Consider the following 16,023-nt stretch of genomic DNA (forward strand, 5'->3'; position numbering starts at 1 on the left):
GAAGCGGTAAGAGTAGCGAGACGTAGCCTCTTAGGGCTTCGTCACGAGTTCCTCCCCCACGAGCGTCTGCTGAAACGAGCCACACATTCCTTTCCCATTGTTAAGTAACTGTCATGTGATTGTCATCTGGAATTCACTTGCGGGTTACATAAAAACCAATCGGCGCTGTGTACATTGCTCCCCCTGGGAGCGTCTATGCGTCAACTTCTTCTTTGGATGAAACAGGGGACGAAGCCTTTCCAACATGTTCTTCACAAACATTAATTTTGTTTCCTCGGTGGGTATACATTTCTCAATTGCACTCTCGCTAGTCAAAATGCGAGGGCTTAGCAAGGGTATTGTGTCGTTTCATCTAAAATTGAAAGCGCCGTGGAAATATATAAATACGAATAAAAATATTAAAGTATTGCGAGTGTATTTGAACTGCACGAGAATCATTTCCTTTAAGCACCGGCAATTAACGCAACTGAGACAGTAGTGAAAAGAGAGCTTAAAAAAATTCCATCATATTTACTTGAAATTCCCAGGCTGATTTTGGCGATGATTGTCTATAAAAACTGATTTAATGTTTTGGTCTTGCGAACCGATCGTTCGCACTTAGTGTTTCTTCGATTTGAAATATCAAGCAAACCTTAAATCAATTCAACCGCATGACTACAAGAAATGGGGTGATTCGAACGAAACGACTCCACTGAAATAGCGCGGGAGCAAATTGTTTCAACCTTACGAATTCTACCATACTAAGCCAAAGCATGACATTTATACCCTACAATTTCTCTTTGATAAGAATTTAAGTCAGCGATTTTAAATGCCCAACACACGAAGCCCTAGCCTTCCTCTACCTCCCCTTTTATTTGCTGCAATAGTTGGTAATATCAAACTAATTTTGTCAGTTACTTCTAGCTGTCAGCAATTCGACTACGAACGTTATGGGGAATGTAAGGAGGTCAACTTCAAGAGCGAACAAAGTAAAGAGAATAAAAGAGACAATCATGACGTCCGCTGTCGACGATATGGAACTATAACACCTTTGGAAGAATTCCATGAGAACGGAACCGGTAATATTGAATACCAAGAAGACGATGCCGATGCAAAGACAATTAGATCATGTAGTCAAATTGATTCCCTGAAAACGTCTTCCACAGATGCAGTACCGACCGTGACAAGCTCATGTGGTTCGTATGCAAGACCAGAGAAAGAAGAAGAGTTTACAGGTGTGACTAGTGCCGTAGAGCCTTTTTCGGAAGATTATATGCCGAATTTAACAGGCCCAAGGAAAAAAAGAGTGAGCTTTCTACAAGGGCCACTCGATCCTAAAAGATTACAAAAAGGAAAATATTCAGAAGAGGGAAATGGTTGTGTCAAAGAGCATAGGGACGTAGCACAAGAGGAAAATCGAGTGGAACATGTGACAACCCATGATGACATAAAGTCGTTAGACGATCTCACTTGTCATTCCGAAGCCTCCAATAAAAATGTGACGATAAAGCCAAAGACGATGTCGGGGTGGTTGGTGGATCCTTGCCTATACAAGGTTAGTTCACTAGACCTTATTCCACTTGGCAAAAACGTTTGTCAAAGGTCCAAGACCCTAAAACATTACATGCTGCTCTTTAAAGAGATTTGCTCGTTCTATTGCTTGATCCATCCATCCATCCGTACAGCCATCCATCCATCAATCCATCCGTCCGTCCGCCCGTCCTTCCGTCCATCTATCTATCTAAACAAGCCGCTTGACGATCACGTAAGCGTGAAACCCAGAGTTACGAACAACCAAAGACGGTTTTATTTTATTTTCTAGTTTAGCCTATTACAACGCTCTGAAAACCGTATCGAGAACTCTATCTCAGCGAAGACTGAACCACTTGTTATATTATATATAATATTTGAATGAGGATTGGCTTACTAACGGTGATGCCGCTTGGAAGAAGGATCCAAAGGATACTACACGCTTACACTGGCGAAAATTGTAGTTTGTGTGAAGAGAGCAAACAGCAACCTTCTTCGGTGGTCAAACAATTTGATAGACGTTTCGCCCTTCGAACTCTTAAGTTGCCATAGGTTCTATTTTGAGCCAGATGACGCCTGTATTCAAGGGCTTTGATTTGGGATTTTGTTACGACACCATTTTTTCTCCATGTTATCACATTATACCCTAGGGGGGGCTAGGACCTTTCTTTTTATACCGTTAATTTTATTGTTTTTATTTTTTATTTTCATCGCATTGTAAAAAAATATTAGCCTATTTAAGACGTAGTCATAAGAGATGATTTTTATTCCAAGTATTTTTAACCCTATACGTGCTACACCACATACCATATATATATATATATATATATTTATTATTCATTCAAAATATTTCCCCGTTTCTGATTGGTTAAAACCACACGCATAATTCACCATAACCATCTGCTGTTCACCAAATTGGGATAGAAACTTCGTCATATTGAATCAATGACGTCAAAGTGCAGCCCGCTTCAGATTATTGAAGCGATGACGTCAAAATGACGTCAAAAGCGCAGCGCCGCTGCAAATAATTGAACCGTTGACCGAAAAAAGCTGGAGACGAGATTGTGTTATTTTTGTTGAGCAGAAAAATGGCTGCTAGTAGGTTTAGAAGTTTGAGCGAAGAAAATATTTTGAATGAATAATAAAGCAATTATTGAATTCGTCTTTCGTAGAATATGAAGAATTCTGCAGATCTCGGAGGATGTTATCTACCTCGGCCTTCGGCCTTAGTGGATAACACCCTCCTCGACCTGCAGAATTCTTCATATCCTACTCAGCCTCATTCAATAATTGCTATATATATATCAGTATATATCAAGAGAGAAAAGTTAGATACTCTAGTTACACTTGCTGTTCATCGATAGGTTTCTGCCATATCAACGTGCACACGCCTCGTGCAGGATGCTGTTTATGGATACTTGCCACTTTACTTGACAGAGACGATGGGTTTTGAAGCGGTAAGGACAATTGGTTAAATTTTGGTTGCAAATATGAAAGTAAATCTCGCGTATCCTGCAGACAATAAAAGAAGGTTTCCGAACTTCTTGCTCTTAACAAGCTATCTCTCTTTTTTTCCTGTACAGCAAGCAATGGCCTACTTCCCTCTTGTTCTTCTTTGCAGTGCAGCTCTGGCTACCACTGTCTCTGATAAACTAAATAACAGAATTGGAAGCAAGGTAACTCATATAGGCTTTCATACTGCCTGATGAAACAGGGCAACCTTTTCCCGCCGACAAATGAAGAAAACATAACATGATAACTACTCCGAAAAACCGAACATCTTGCAAACTTAAAATACTAGCAATAATCTGGGACTGAGGAAAAGATACAACGTAAATAACCCTCTAAGAGGACATGTATATGTGGCTACTAGTAAAATACTAAACCCAGAGAGATTGAAGAGAAATAGAAGGAATCGAGCAGCAAGATAAAGCACGAATTGCTGTGGTATAATAAGTTCTACTTTTCGTGTGAATAAAGTACAGTAATCTACATAAGAGACACTAGTGAATCACCAAAGGTGGCTTGACAGTGGTCAATACTAACTAACATCTTGATTCAGTGCTCGTCTTTTAAATTCCTTTGATATGCTTTCACGATAAACGTTCACTGAAGTTTATCCCTGTCCGGAGGGGTTGATATCTGGATGGGAGACCATCGTGTTATACGTTATGTGGTTTCTTTTCGTAGACGCCTTTGCATTGCAATGCCTTTTTTTTTTCAATTGGAATCCTGATGATCCATCACTTTACGAGACATAAATCTAGGAGTAATCATTCATTATGAAGTGCGTTCGTTGTGAGAACTCACTACACGAGCCGCTAGAGATACCATGAAGACGGTACGTTTATGTAAAGAACGTCTATCGAAAGTACTAATATGTGAGGCTAAAATTGAAAAGTTTGGAGTAAAGTGGTGATAATGCCACAAAAAATCTGGATTTTTAAAAACATTGTCTGAAAGATTATTGCTGAGAAATGTCCCTTGCCAAAAATCGGCGTACTCCAAATACACAATCACGAGGCGCGCGATCTTCAATTGCGCATATAACACATCAATGCACGTATATGTCGTAATTTAAGATGGCGAACGAAAAACGAAAGCCCCAAGTACAGGATACCCAAGATTAGAAACATCAACATCAATAAGTATAAGCAAGAAGCGCACAACAGATAGGGAAAATAACGTAATTTATCGGTTCTCATTACAAGACCACTATCAAACGTAGCAAAGATGGTACAGTGTTGAACTTAAAAGGAGAACCAGCTAAGAAGGTGTGAAATGCACCAATTATTGCAACAACAGATGCGGAACAAGAACGTAGGGCAGAGAGAATAACAAAGCTGCCAGTTTAATTCTTACTATTGTGACAATAGTGTTATGTTAAAACGTTATATAACGAAAGGGTAAGGTTCATACTGCGACCAGTTTGACGATCAGACGTAGTTTGATTCTTCTTTGTTTGGAAAACTTGTAAAACATTACCTTTCAAATACTCACGTTTACAGACTCCCTGTCCAGGGTCTTCATCAGTGGTGGTCAAAATGTTATTGCGGCAGTCGTTTTATGTGGTAACCAAGTCGCTAAAAAGAAAAGGGTGTGTCCATTTATAGTAATTAGCGTCCTTTTAGGTGTACAGTGTGGTGTCCTTGGTCCGCGAGGTCCCTCATCCACGATTTTTCCGAACATGATATTAAATTTCCTCGTTAACTAAAATACCACCAAAAGCAAATGTGTCCGATGATCTATTGATTATTCTTCTTTCGCATGACAAAATTTCGGCTCTCCTGCTATCAGTGATTGTGCGAAATTCAAGTTTGTTGACAAGAGTTTTAATTTGTCTTTCTAGAGAGCCTACTCTTGCGGCTCCGTAACTTACATGGTCATGTTTACTTGGATTGCGTAAAGATAAAACGCAACAGGAAGGCGTGTCTTTTTGCAGAACAGATTTACAGATAATCTTATTTCTGCGGTTGGGAACGAATTTGCTGCAGAGTATTAAACTTTTGCTTTGTAGACTCTTGAAAAATATTTCGCATAGAGGACCTTGGTCCGCGACTTATACTACTTATGACCCAGAAAACTAAAATATCGGAAAGCAGATCAAGGAAACCTTAGATAAATGGAAAAGGTCTATGCTTTTACTGAATATTTTCAAAATTTTCTTCACACATGTTTACGAACTGGTTAACTTTTCTTATATGTCTAGAATACCTAAGTATACAGTCTTGGGATAAAATGGAGCTTGTGTGGGAGACCGTCAACTAAAAATAAAGCATATTCTATACTTACAACGACGTCCAATACGACTGTAGCTGAGATCCATCAAGGATAATAAAGAATAAATAATTTTCATGTTTGTACAGAAATTATGAGGCGTCAAAGGTACTTTTGTGAGCTGCTTACATGATTCGCGGACCAAGGGCTCGCGTGTACGTTCACCTTTTTCGAATTACCAGAGAAATATCCTAGTTTGGAATTTGTCAATTTGCTATCTTCAGGGAAAATTTCAGTTCGTGGCTTTTTGATTCAGGTAAGATATTCAAGATTATCATTTTTTCTCGCGGACCAAGGACATCGTACTGTAGGGTAAAAAGCAGCCATCATCACGATTCAAAGAATCGCGGCCGGCATTAATATGCCTAGCTTCCAAGCAAAGGCGTTGATGCTACTGCCGATTGGTGGTGATAGTTCTGGAAATATCCCGCGCAATTCTGTTTGGAACGATGCCCAGACAAGAGCAGAGCTTTCCTTTTTATAACGAAAAACCGGCTTTTGATGCTATTTCAAACGTGTACCAACCCGGCGTTTGGTCTGTTCGATAAATTTAGTCATTGCAAGGGATAAAGTAAACGGCGTCAATTCGTTGTGCTCTCCGTAAGGAACCCTTAGGTTGGGCAAACATGTGGCCTAGCATTTGGAAAGGTTCTTCAGACAACTTTCACGTTGTGGCTACTCAAAACTGTCTTGATAGGTTCCGGTAACTCCTTGGTTAAAGAACACCGAATTCTCGACCCCCGAATGTAGTACTAACTCCTAGATCTAGATCTAAGTTTGAATATTGACAAAGCGTTAAAGGCATTGTGGGTAATGTATGCAAACGTTAAGATGGGGGATTGTAACCCGAACCGGCGTGATTCAGTAAAATCCCTTTTCATCCCTGCTCTGTTCAGTTGCACAAAAAAGTCTTTGGGTAGCCATCAACCTTTAAAACGCCTTGAACACATTCTCGCATCTTGATCAATGTTGCAAAACATTCAGCCCTCGTGCGTGAACAACTTCCTAGCTGCGTAATTTTTACGGCATAGTATCAAAAGAGAGATAATTTGTCAGTGTGTGTGGGTTTTCAGTAACCACTAGTCTTTACATTGCCCTGGTCCACCCTGTAAACATTTAAATAGTGAAGAGACAAGCCTAATTCTATTATTTTCACGTTCTATGGTGAACTGAATAGAGGTGGCTCAACTGAATTTATATACAACATGTTAAAGGCGTTCGGCTCCATTCCCGGGTATCGCAGAGATAACCGTTTCCAAAACGAAGGCTGAACCGGTGAGAAAGCGAGAGACCTCATTCTGTTCTCCATCCTCTATTGCCGTGTTGGCAATGACGGCGGAAACGGGAGAACCCATAGTCTTAGCGAAAACGTTTTGATAGAACTAGACATTAAAAGACAGCTTGTGAAGCTGTCAAAATTCCCCAACCCAGAGTAGAATAAAACTATGTCTGAAAAAGTCATATTTTGTTTTTCCTCTGTTATCATTCTACAGTGGACTTACATTCTCGCATCTCCTCTTGTAATTGGTGGATCAGTATTCTGCTTTTTGCAAGGTCCTGGACTGAAACAGTTAACGTATGCACCTGTGGTACTGATAGGAATCGGTCTATCTATCATGCTTGTTATGACCCAGGCGTTCATGGCCGATTTAATACAAGATAGTATGGTTAGTATGAAATATATATATAATTAAAATAACATGCTTCAATAACATGCTTCGTAAGAAGCATGAAACTCAGAGTAGCAAATAAATGTTTTTAAGCAGGTTCAAGTCTACGTATCTAAGTAAAATAACTGTATACATGTACCTAAAAGTATCTTACTGTTCAGGAAATACGTGACTTAACGAACTATCGGAGTAAACAAGTAATTGTAACAAAACTTTCGAGTCGTTTAAGAAATTTGATCTATATCGTTCCAAATATTTTTATCAGTCTTTTTGTCCATCTGACGCCCAAATCGTTTTAACATTGTCAGTTCACCGTCATTAGGTATGTATGATATTTATGTTTTTCCTTGCGGATACATTTTTGATGCCAAGTTATCAGAAGGTGCGTAGTTCAAATATTTATTAAGTTATTTGCGATTTTCTGATAAATCTTCTAGCTGAAACTATGCTAATTAAATTATGATCAATAGTTTCCGATCAAGATATCTAAAAGCTTTATAAAAGTTCCCCCATGAAAAACAGTTGCAATTAGCTTATAGTGCTAACTTTTCCCTAACATCCAGGAAAGCGGTGGAAGCGCACTGTCAGTCATGATCGTTATATCAAGAATTTCAAGTGGTGCATTGTTCAGGACAATACAAGAGTTTTACCCCGAAAACGAGTGAGCGCTTTTCATTAACATTACATTTAAAAAATGTGAAATTACCCCAACAAAAATAAACTTGAAAAACTCTTCATAGCAAAGTTGGCTTCGAAGAAACTGAATTATGAAATAATTCTGGCCATGGAAACTTGGATCTCGGCACCTCTTTCTGAAATACGTTTGTCATTGAAGGCTTTCTTACTTCCATGATTCAGTATGTAACCGCTCTCTAATTTTAAGGCACAAGGGCAGTTTAGACACCGTTGATAAACTAGCCAAATCTGTAATTCTAGGCCATTTTGCAAAGAAAAACTATGTAGTCATTGGACATGAGGAGATCGTGAAACTAAGTATTGACCATTTTTCTAGTTCCCAGAGGTTTACCTTAAAAGTCGCCTGTTTTAGAGAATTTTTAAGAATCGTCCCTTTGCAAAATCTGGGAAAATCCGTTCTAACGTGTCCTCCATTTAATTCATCTCTTCTGCTTTACCTAGCCTCGAGTCAAACACAAGCAGAAGTGACTACGTGCGTTACGTCTTCTCGTGTGTCCCTGGACTGCTCGCGCTAACAGGTTCTATGCTGGTGTTATTTCTTCAACCTTCACTTATTTGTTGCTCCAGGAAAGGTTGGTATAAAATGACGTGCTCCTGATTTTCTCCCAGAAATAACACTTTCTCTATATTCCCTCCTTTGAGAGAAGTGTGAGCGTTTCTGAGATGAATTGTGAAATCAGTGAGCTAAGGAGATAATTGCAGAGTGTGTTAGATAAAATTGAAAAGAAAAACAGGCAGGTAAGCAGATGAAGTTTGGGCCCTTTTTGAATCCGCAGCTTTGTAATAAATTGATTTTACGCAAGCCAAAATCTTGTAATAATCGCCCAAGCTAGATGCATTGTGTCTATTACCGGCAATCCTCCGAAGGCCAAACAAGACACACCCGATCGCATGGAAAAGCTTAAAGAAGAACATCGGATAAAGCTACGAAGACAACAAATCCCATTTGGAAGGAAACTAGGCGGTGACAAGCCACTGGCATTAATACATGTAAACAAAAGGTCTAGAGATACCAGCAATACCCATCTATCGTGTCTGTAGACGTTGGGCAAGTTTTTTTGGTGCTTGACGTCTTCCGATCTAAATAACCATTTATACGTCTTCACTTTTTCTCCCTTAGGATCATCTACTAATGAGGTTGTGATTCATATGAAGGAAGCCAGTCCGTCAGTCGATGATAAGATGAAGATGGAAGAGAAATAATTCAAGTGAAGGCAATGCCCCGAGCAACGTTTAACGTATCTGCGTGTTTTACTTGCTTTATTTACCAAATCTGCTTCTACGTTTTGTTTTTTCCAGTAAAGGTCATGTGACGATACTAAGGAGATTTGACCCTTTTTAAACTAGACTTATATCTGTGTGAACCGTCGGGCTTTCCTCAGATGTCCAGTACAGTAGAGATGACGGCTAGCTTATTATTTTCATTTAGGTTAGAGTGATGGCAATGACTCTCGTTTTGCACACTCATAAATATTCGCCCGTGAAGTTCGCACACCGACCTGTTCCGAAAACGCTCGACATCTTTCAGTGTGCGTCTACCGCGAACGGTGTGTGAATTTGTATGTGGCTTGAGAATAGTAGCCACGATATTCGTGCTTAATTTCAATGAGCTCATTTTCGTTCAATGCCACGTATGTACGTTAGCCTAAACTTTGCGCGTGCGCCGATAAAATATGAATTATGCATTGCACAACCATGCCACATATACGCTTTGGTGAACCTCGCGCATGCGCTTTACAAGTTTGAGTGCGATTTGTAACTGAACGCAATAAATATGTTACATTTTCTGTCGTGAGGTTCTTTCATGACGGTCGAGTTTTACCTTTTATGTGATTATAAACACAGCACGTTAAAAGAAGACCTGAACACATCGTGATGGAAACACAACCCGTAATCATCAAACCACGTCACATAATGACAAAAGCTCACCACACTAATGACATAACGTCACCGTATATCGACAAAACCACACCACATAACAATGTTCCCACAGTACACCTATTGTCATTGATGTGCCTACCAGAGCCTTATTGGCTGTCGAAATAAAGGTTCTTCGTTCCTTTGGTTGGCACATTTGAATAACAAAAGCAAAGTTTGTAAACAGATATCATCGCTATTAAATTTGGTGTCTAGAGTTAATCACTTTACATTTAAGTGTCGCTTTCATACTCCACCAAATCATATACACAACAGGTACATTTTACTTTCCTAATACAGTTCATGTGAGGATTCTTAGGAGATTTGATTCTTTGTCCTGCTCATTACAAAGAGTTCGTGCGGACATGAAAATAACCAAGTTTAAAAATACCCTATTGTGTTTTTCTAATAAGTGACTGAAAAACTTACGAAGCCTTAGTAACGGGGTAAGCACGCATTTTTCATAGATAAGCTTCAATTTGGAAAAGAACGCCATACATTGCTTTGTATTTTAGAGCTTTTTACAAATATTGTCGATTAATTATCTTTGAAAAATGCGTGGTTACCCCGAATTTTCTTTTTGGATTTCAATAACACTTATTAAGATCTGTTTTTCCCGCATATTCAGTAAACCTCGAAAAAATACCCTTGAATTAGTAGGCACCGTCCTTAACTAACGAGATCGCTGGAATATATACAATGTCATGATATTTTCTATTAATCATGTCATTATTATAGTCCTTTTTACGAAGAGGGATGTCACGTGAACCTTACCTTTTAATGTTGTTATACTGAAGGGTTCCAACAACAAGGAATTTCAGACATTTGAAGAGTTGCATTGAACCTGACCATGCACTGAGTTGAATGCTGATGGCTTTTTCTATTCTTACTCACTGCGGCTACAACTTTTCGACTTCTGCAATCTTTATTGGCAAGGGTAAGAAAGACTATTTTTGCAGTTTGGCGCATACTTTTCGGGCTGTTGGCGTGGCTTTGTAAATCCTCATTGCGAGCTGTAGAAAGGATGCGCATGTTGTACAACGACATGATGAAGGTAAAGACCTCGGAATCAAAACTCATCGTTAAAAGATTTGAGTAGCCGTTTTCTTCTACTCTAGCTTCTGAGCAATAGCCTGACATACCTATTTAGGAGATAAATTATACGTCTGATCTGATTTTCTTCATATTAATTTATATTTTTTTGGAATTTTTCTCCACTTGTTTAAATATTACATAGGAAGTTGCTCAAAGGAAGAAAATCTCAGGAAAGTAGAGAAAAGGAAAAATATCGAAAACGTATTAAATACCGGAATCAGTTACATTACATGAAAAGTTTTAGTCAATGAGAGTACAGAAATGAATACAAATACTTAACTATTGCGTACACTGAAAACACAAAACAAGTTAGAAAAGTACAAGAAAACTACATACAAATGTATATAATGGTAACAGACAAGAAATAATATTAGGGACGTTTTGATCGGAGGACGAGGACGACTACGAGTACGAGTTTTCCTTACTGAACATGCGCAAAGGGTTTGGAGGCCGACACTTTCCGAAGTGCGCGTGCTCAGAACGGAAAACTCGTACTCGTATTCACTGGCGAAAAATGTCTGCGCATGAGTCGCGCAATATGGCACGTGATACGTTTCCGGGACTATCATTGGCTCTCATAAAAAAAGCACTCCCGATAAGAACAGAAAAATGGCTGCCGTTTGAGAATCGGTAGCTTGTTAATTTCCGTTCTTTTTAGAGGGATCAAGGCTAGTTTTAAAGCCAGTTTTCAAGTGGAATGTATTCTTAGAGAACGTCTATGTTGTGTAAAACGTTTGCGAGTTCAATCCAACCATCATCCTCGGAAAGTTTGCTCCTGGAAAATTTTATTTCGTGGGAAAAGAGCTGCGAAACAGGTGCAATTTTTAATGTGGAAAGTTTGTTGCCACCGGGTACAAAAAGTTACTGTAATGTACAGAAAGGAGGATTCCTAAGGTTGCCGTTCATGTGTGAATTGGCTTGTACCAGGTGGCAGGAAAATGGTAATATTGTTCAACGTGAAGGTTATTTTTTTCTGCGTTACACCTTACGATCGGCACCTCTACATGAATGATCAATGATTCGATCAGATATGAATTTGATTTTGAATGTGATTGTGTCATTGGGAACGTAACCCTAGTATCAAATATTTATATTCCCTTTTCTGGTGAATGTCTAGGTTATTATACTTTTTAGCAGTCACAACTCAACGATCCTTGCGTTCAAGTAGTTACCAAGTTATGGATTTGCAATTAATTTGAGTTTAAAATCAAAATCAAAAGTCCATGTTAGTTAAAATAATGTTTGGAAGAACAGGAGTGTAGGTAAAGATGTATATAGGTATCTATAGATTCAGGCTTTTTTAGACTATTGTTTTCTGGAAGCATTAATGATGTAATTTTGGTTTTAGGGGACTGTCATGTGTTGGTGGATCAAGAAAATTCTGTTTTGAGCCAAGTATGGTTGACAGTGGATAGTTGTTCCTGAAAAGGCTGAAAGGAAGCTTTATTGCCTTGGCCTTTTTTTGCTTACACGCCAAATGTTTGTTCTTTTCTTACATGGCAAAATTTATTAAAATATTATGTGATTTGGAGGTGCAGCTAGCTAGAGACAGTGTCCCATGCATAAGGTCTCATTGGGGTTGATGGCAGTAAAATAATTTTGGTAAAAAATAAGTTTAAAGTTTTTATCATAACTTCTCATCTTGGTCCTGCTGGACTTCAAACATGCTCTACCATTTTGCACAAGGAACTTGTCAATCAACCATTACCTTTTGGTGTATTTGCAATATGATCGTTTGGATAGCAATTGATTTATTTTTCTTATCCCTTATGTGTAGATATCCTATGTCTGTCACATAGTTAGTTTTAAGCTTTTGTTTCCTGTAGTGTATCTTTATTATAGTTAGCACATGACCCCACAAACATGTGTTATTGCTTTAATATTGATTGTGTTTGAATAAAGGATATTGTTGTGTTGTCTTGTAGATAATGCAAAACATCCTCAGTTGTATTTGCATTATTTCTGAATGTTACTTTTAAAGGGTAAACCATTGAAAAGTGTACAAAGTTTGCAGGAGTTCAGGAAAAATATTCAAAATATTCATTGATTTGAAGTTCCTGAAGCAGGTAAATCTTGAAGAGTTTACACAACCATATTTGGAATATACGGCATTTCTATTTGGGAATGTTCAAGTCCACAGAATTCATTTTCTTTATGTTGAGAAGTACTGTAAGACTGTTGACTCCATGGGGTTCCCCATTGACGAGTAAAATTGTCTGGTGTTAGACAGAGCCGTCTGGTGTTAGACTTACTTTCTTCGTCTGAACCAAAACAAAGTGATTAATCATCACCTCCACCAGTTCTAAATAAGGTAACAGGAGTTATTTCTGTGAAGTCTTATCCAGAAAACTGCGACATGGGATTATGTCCCTTTCAAATGTCGCTTTGTATGCTTTTGCTCAATGTCTTTGAACGATTATTACGGAAATATGAAGTTATGGTTTTTCTAAAAGTTAAATCTAATGCAAGGGGATTAAAATTATTGAAGCAGCTGTGTTGCAACCAGAGTCCGCAAAGAGAGGTTAGATAATTTGTTGTACTGGAAGTACTTAGTAGGCCAGCGTGAAATTTGTGAAAAGTTTTGGAGTGTGGCACTGAATCACCTTCAACAAGTTTTCTAAACTTTGAAAATACCTAAATTTATATCCTCCTGCTGTTTTGTTGCTGGAAGATAAAATCAATTCCAGATTAAGTATTTTTGTTGTCACATTAACCCACTACAATGTGGTGAAAGCGTATTATTAGCTGTAGTAATATTTTGCTACAGTAAAATTTTCCCTGCTAGTAAGCTGGACTTCTGAATCAAATACTGTTGTTTTGGCTATTCAGAGTTAACCTAATTTATGTTTATTTCTATAATTTGGAGGAAAGCAAACAATTGGCATTTTTCTTCGAACAACTATAACTGTTACAGCCCGTACTCGTTCTGGAAGAGTGATAAAGAAGCCTGAGAGACTGGACTTATGAATAGTTATACTAACCCCACCCTAGTGTGTAGAACTTAGAGTGTCATGTGACTTTCGTTGTTGTTCCCGCTCTTGTTATCGAAGGTTTTTTGTACGTCGTAGCATTTCACTCGTATACATCCCCTTTGTAAATCGATGTGTAGCCGAGTCCAGTGGATTAAAGTTGTGTTACGCTTCAGTGTCTCGTCGTAATTCCTAACATGGTCCTTCACAGCCGGAGTCAAGGAGATATTTCAGCAGTAAATTTGTAATTCTTTGCAAGGTCATCAGTTGCAACCACATGGCCACCGGTTCCTCGAGCAAAATGGAAGACTTATCTCAACTCACAGTCGATCAAATTCGTGAAATGCTTGGAAAAAAGGGATTGCCGACTACTGGAAAGAGAAAAGTCTTACTGGAAAGGTTAGTGAACTCTCAGCGTGATTCGAAGTCAAATGTTATTGTACCAGAATTAAAGGAAGGTTCGAATTTCGCCGAGGCTTCGAAGGAACCTCTTCAAGTGAAAAGTGAAGTTGAAATTCAGGAGGTTAGTTCGATTAGACGTAAAGCCAGAGTCTTGCAAATGGGTGTGGATGCGTTGATTCGAGATATTTTGTATCTAAGTCAAAATGCAAGCAACAAAATCAAAGTACAATTGAGAATTGAAAGGCTAACTGTGTACCGTGAGAATTATCTTCAACTGAGGAATGAATTAATCGCGCTTGTTGCAGAGGATATGATGGAGGAGGAACTCCGAAGATGGGGAAAAATTCTGAGTGAAGTAGATAAAGCTGTGGATGCTGCTCACGAATTCCTAAATAAAGATTGCGATGTGGGAAATCACTCCTCGAAGGATATTGCATACAGTGACAGTCGTGTATCCTCAAATCTGAAATTACCGAGAATTGAGTTGCCAAAGTTTAATGGCGATGTGTTGAAATTTCAAAACGTCTGGGATCAGTTTGAAGCTGCAGTGCATAACAATGTTGATTTACCAAATGTTCAGAAGTTTACTTATCTACGCTCGGTGCTAACTGGAAATGCCTTGAAAGCAATAGACGGATTTGAAGTAACCGGAGCAAATTATGAAGCAGCTGTTGAATGCCTTAAACACAGGTATGGAAAAAAACGTATGATCATCTCATTTCTAGTGAAATCTGTCATCAAGATGGATGCTAAGTCAGTTGTTAATGCATCCTCCCTCAGAACTAGAGCTTTAGAGGCTCTTAGAGAAGATCCAATGAGCCATGGATGTATTTTGTTACCCCTTTTTGAGACCAAGTTACCACCTCAGTTACTGGAAAAATGGGAGTTGACACTTGCAGACACTCAAGAAGATGAAATAGGCCTTGAATTGTTCTTTAAATTTCTTAACCGACAAGTTGTGTCCAAAGAAGCAGGAGAAAGAAGTTCAAATGGGAACATCACCCCAGGCAATCACAGTTCTGATAAAGGTAAAGAAAACCGAAGAAAGTCTTCATCTCCAAAAATGGGTGGTGAGAATGAGATGTATACTGCTTCTGCACTACTTGATGAAACACGCCCTCCAACACAGCCAAATTGTAATTTCTGCAAGGCAGATCATGACTCACAAAATTGCCCAATGTTTAATGAAAAATCACTTGATGGCAGATGGAAACTAGAGCAAGAGAACAAACTGTGTTTCAATTATTTAAAACCTAGCAACCACAAGCACTTCTCCAGAATTTGTCGCCATCCTAAGTGTTCTGTAGCGAATTGTGGTCACCGACATCACTGGTTATTGCATGGGCAGCAGTCAGTTGTTACACCTCGGCACCTAAGCAACACTAGTTTACCTATGAGAGAAACACTCCTACAGACAGCATTGGTCAGGTTAATTGTTAAGGGTTAAGAAATGACAGTCCGTGTTCTACTAGATTCAGGGAGTCAACGTTCGTATATACCAAACAACATTGCAGAGGCCCTTGACCTGCAAGGTCCTCAGAGCTATTAAGTGTCACAACGCAAGGTGGGGAAACCACCGAAACGAAGAGATTCCAAAGAGTGAAATTTACCCTTTCACCAATTAAGGGAGATTCAAAGGTGGAGATAGAGGCCCTTTCTATTTCCAAAATTTGTAATCCTCTCGGGCCAGTACAGATGGACTCTTGCAGATAGTTATCCTCGTGGTTCAGTTCAAGTAGATGTTCTTATTGGTGCAGACCACTACTACTCATTTGTGACTGGGGTCTGTAAGAGAGGCAGTTCCAGTGAGTCACTTGTTGCTGTAGAATCTTGCCTCGGCTGGATTGTCACGGGACAAGTAAACCGCCAATCAAGGCAAACTTCATCCATGCTGACAGTTGTAAAAAACGGTGGAGTTAACGAACGAAACATTGAAAAGATTCTGGGAACTGGAATCAATTGGTATTGCAGAGATCGAGGACCCTGTT

General features: G+C 38.9%; 1 protein-coding gene across 1 annotated transcript in view; it reads left to right on the forward strand.

Moving 5' to 3' along the window:
- LOC138037184 (uncharacterized) overlaps nt 1–8,855 on the forward strand; it is a 16,249-nt gene extending 7,394 nt beyond the window's left edge. Inside the window, exons 6-12 of the mRNA XM_068883168.1 lie at nt 904–1,534; nt 2,874–2,966; nt 3,093–3,185; nt 6,780–6,953; nt 7,520–7,617; nt 8,094–8,224; nt 8,773–8,855. Coding sequence (XP_068739269.1) covers nt 904–1,534; nt 2,874–2,966; nt 3,093–3,185; nt 6,780–6,953; nt 7,520–7,617; nt 8,094–8,224; nt 8,773–8,855 — 1,303 coding nt within the window. The remainder of the gene's footprint in view (nt 1–903; nt 1,535–2,873; nt 2,967–3,092; nt 3,186–6,779; nt 6,954–7,519; nt 7,618–8,093; nt 8,225–8,772) is intronic.
- The last annotated feature ends 7,168 nt before the right edge of the window (nt 8,856–16,023 follow it).

This window comes from Montipora capricornis, chromosome 2, assembly GCF_036669925.1.
Source record: "Montipora capricornis isolate CH-2021 chromosome 2, ASM3666992v2, whole genome shotgun sequence".
NCBI classification, from domain to species: Eukaryota; Metazoa; Cnidaria; class Anthozoa; order Scleractinia; family Acroporidae; genus Montipora; species Montipora capricornis.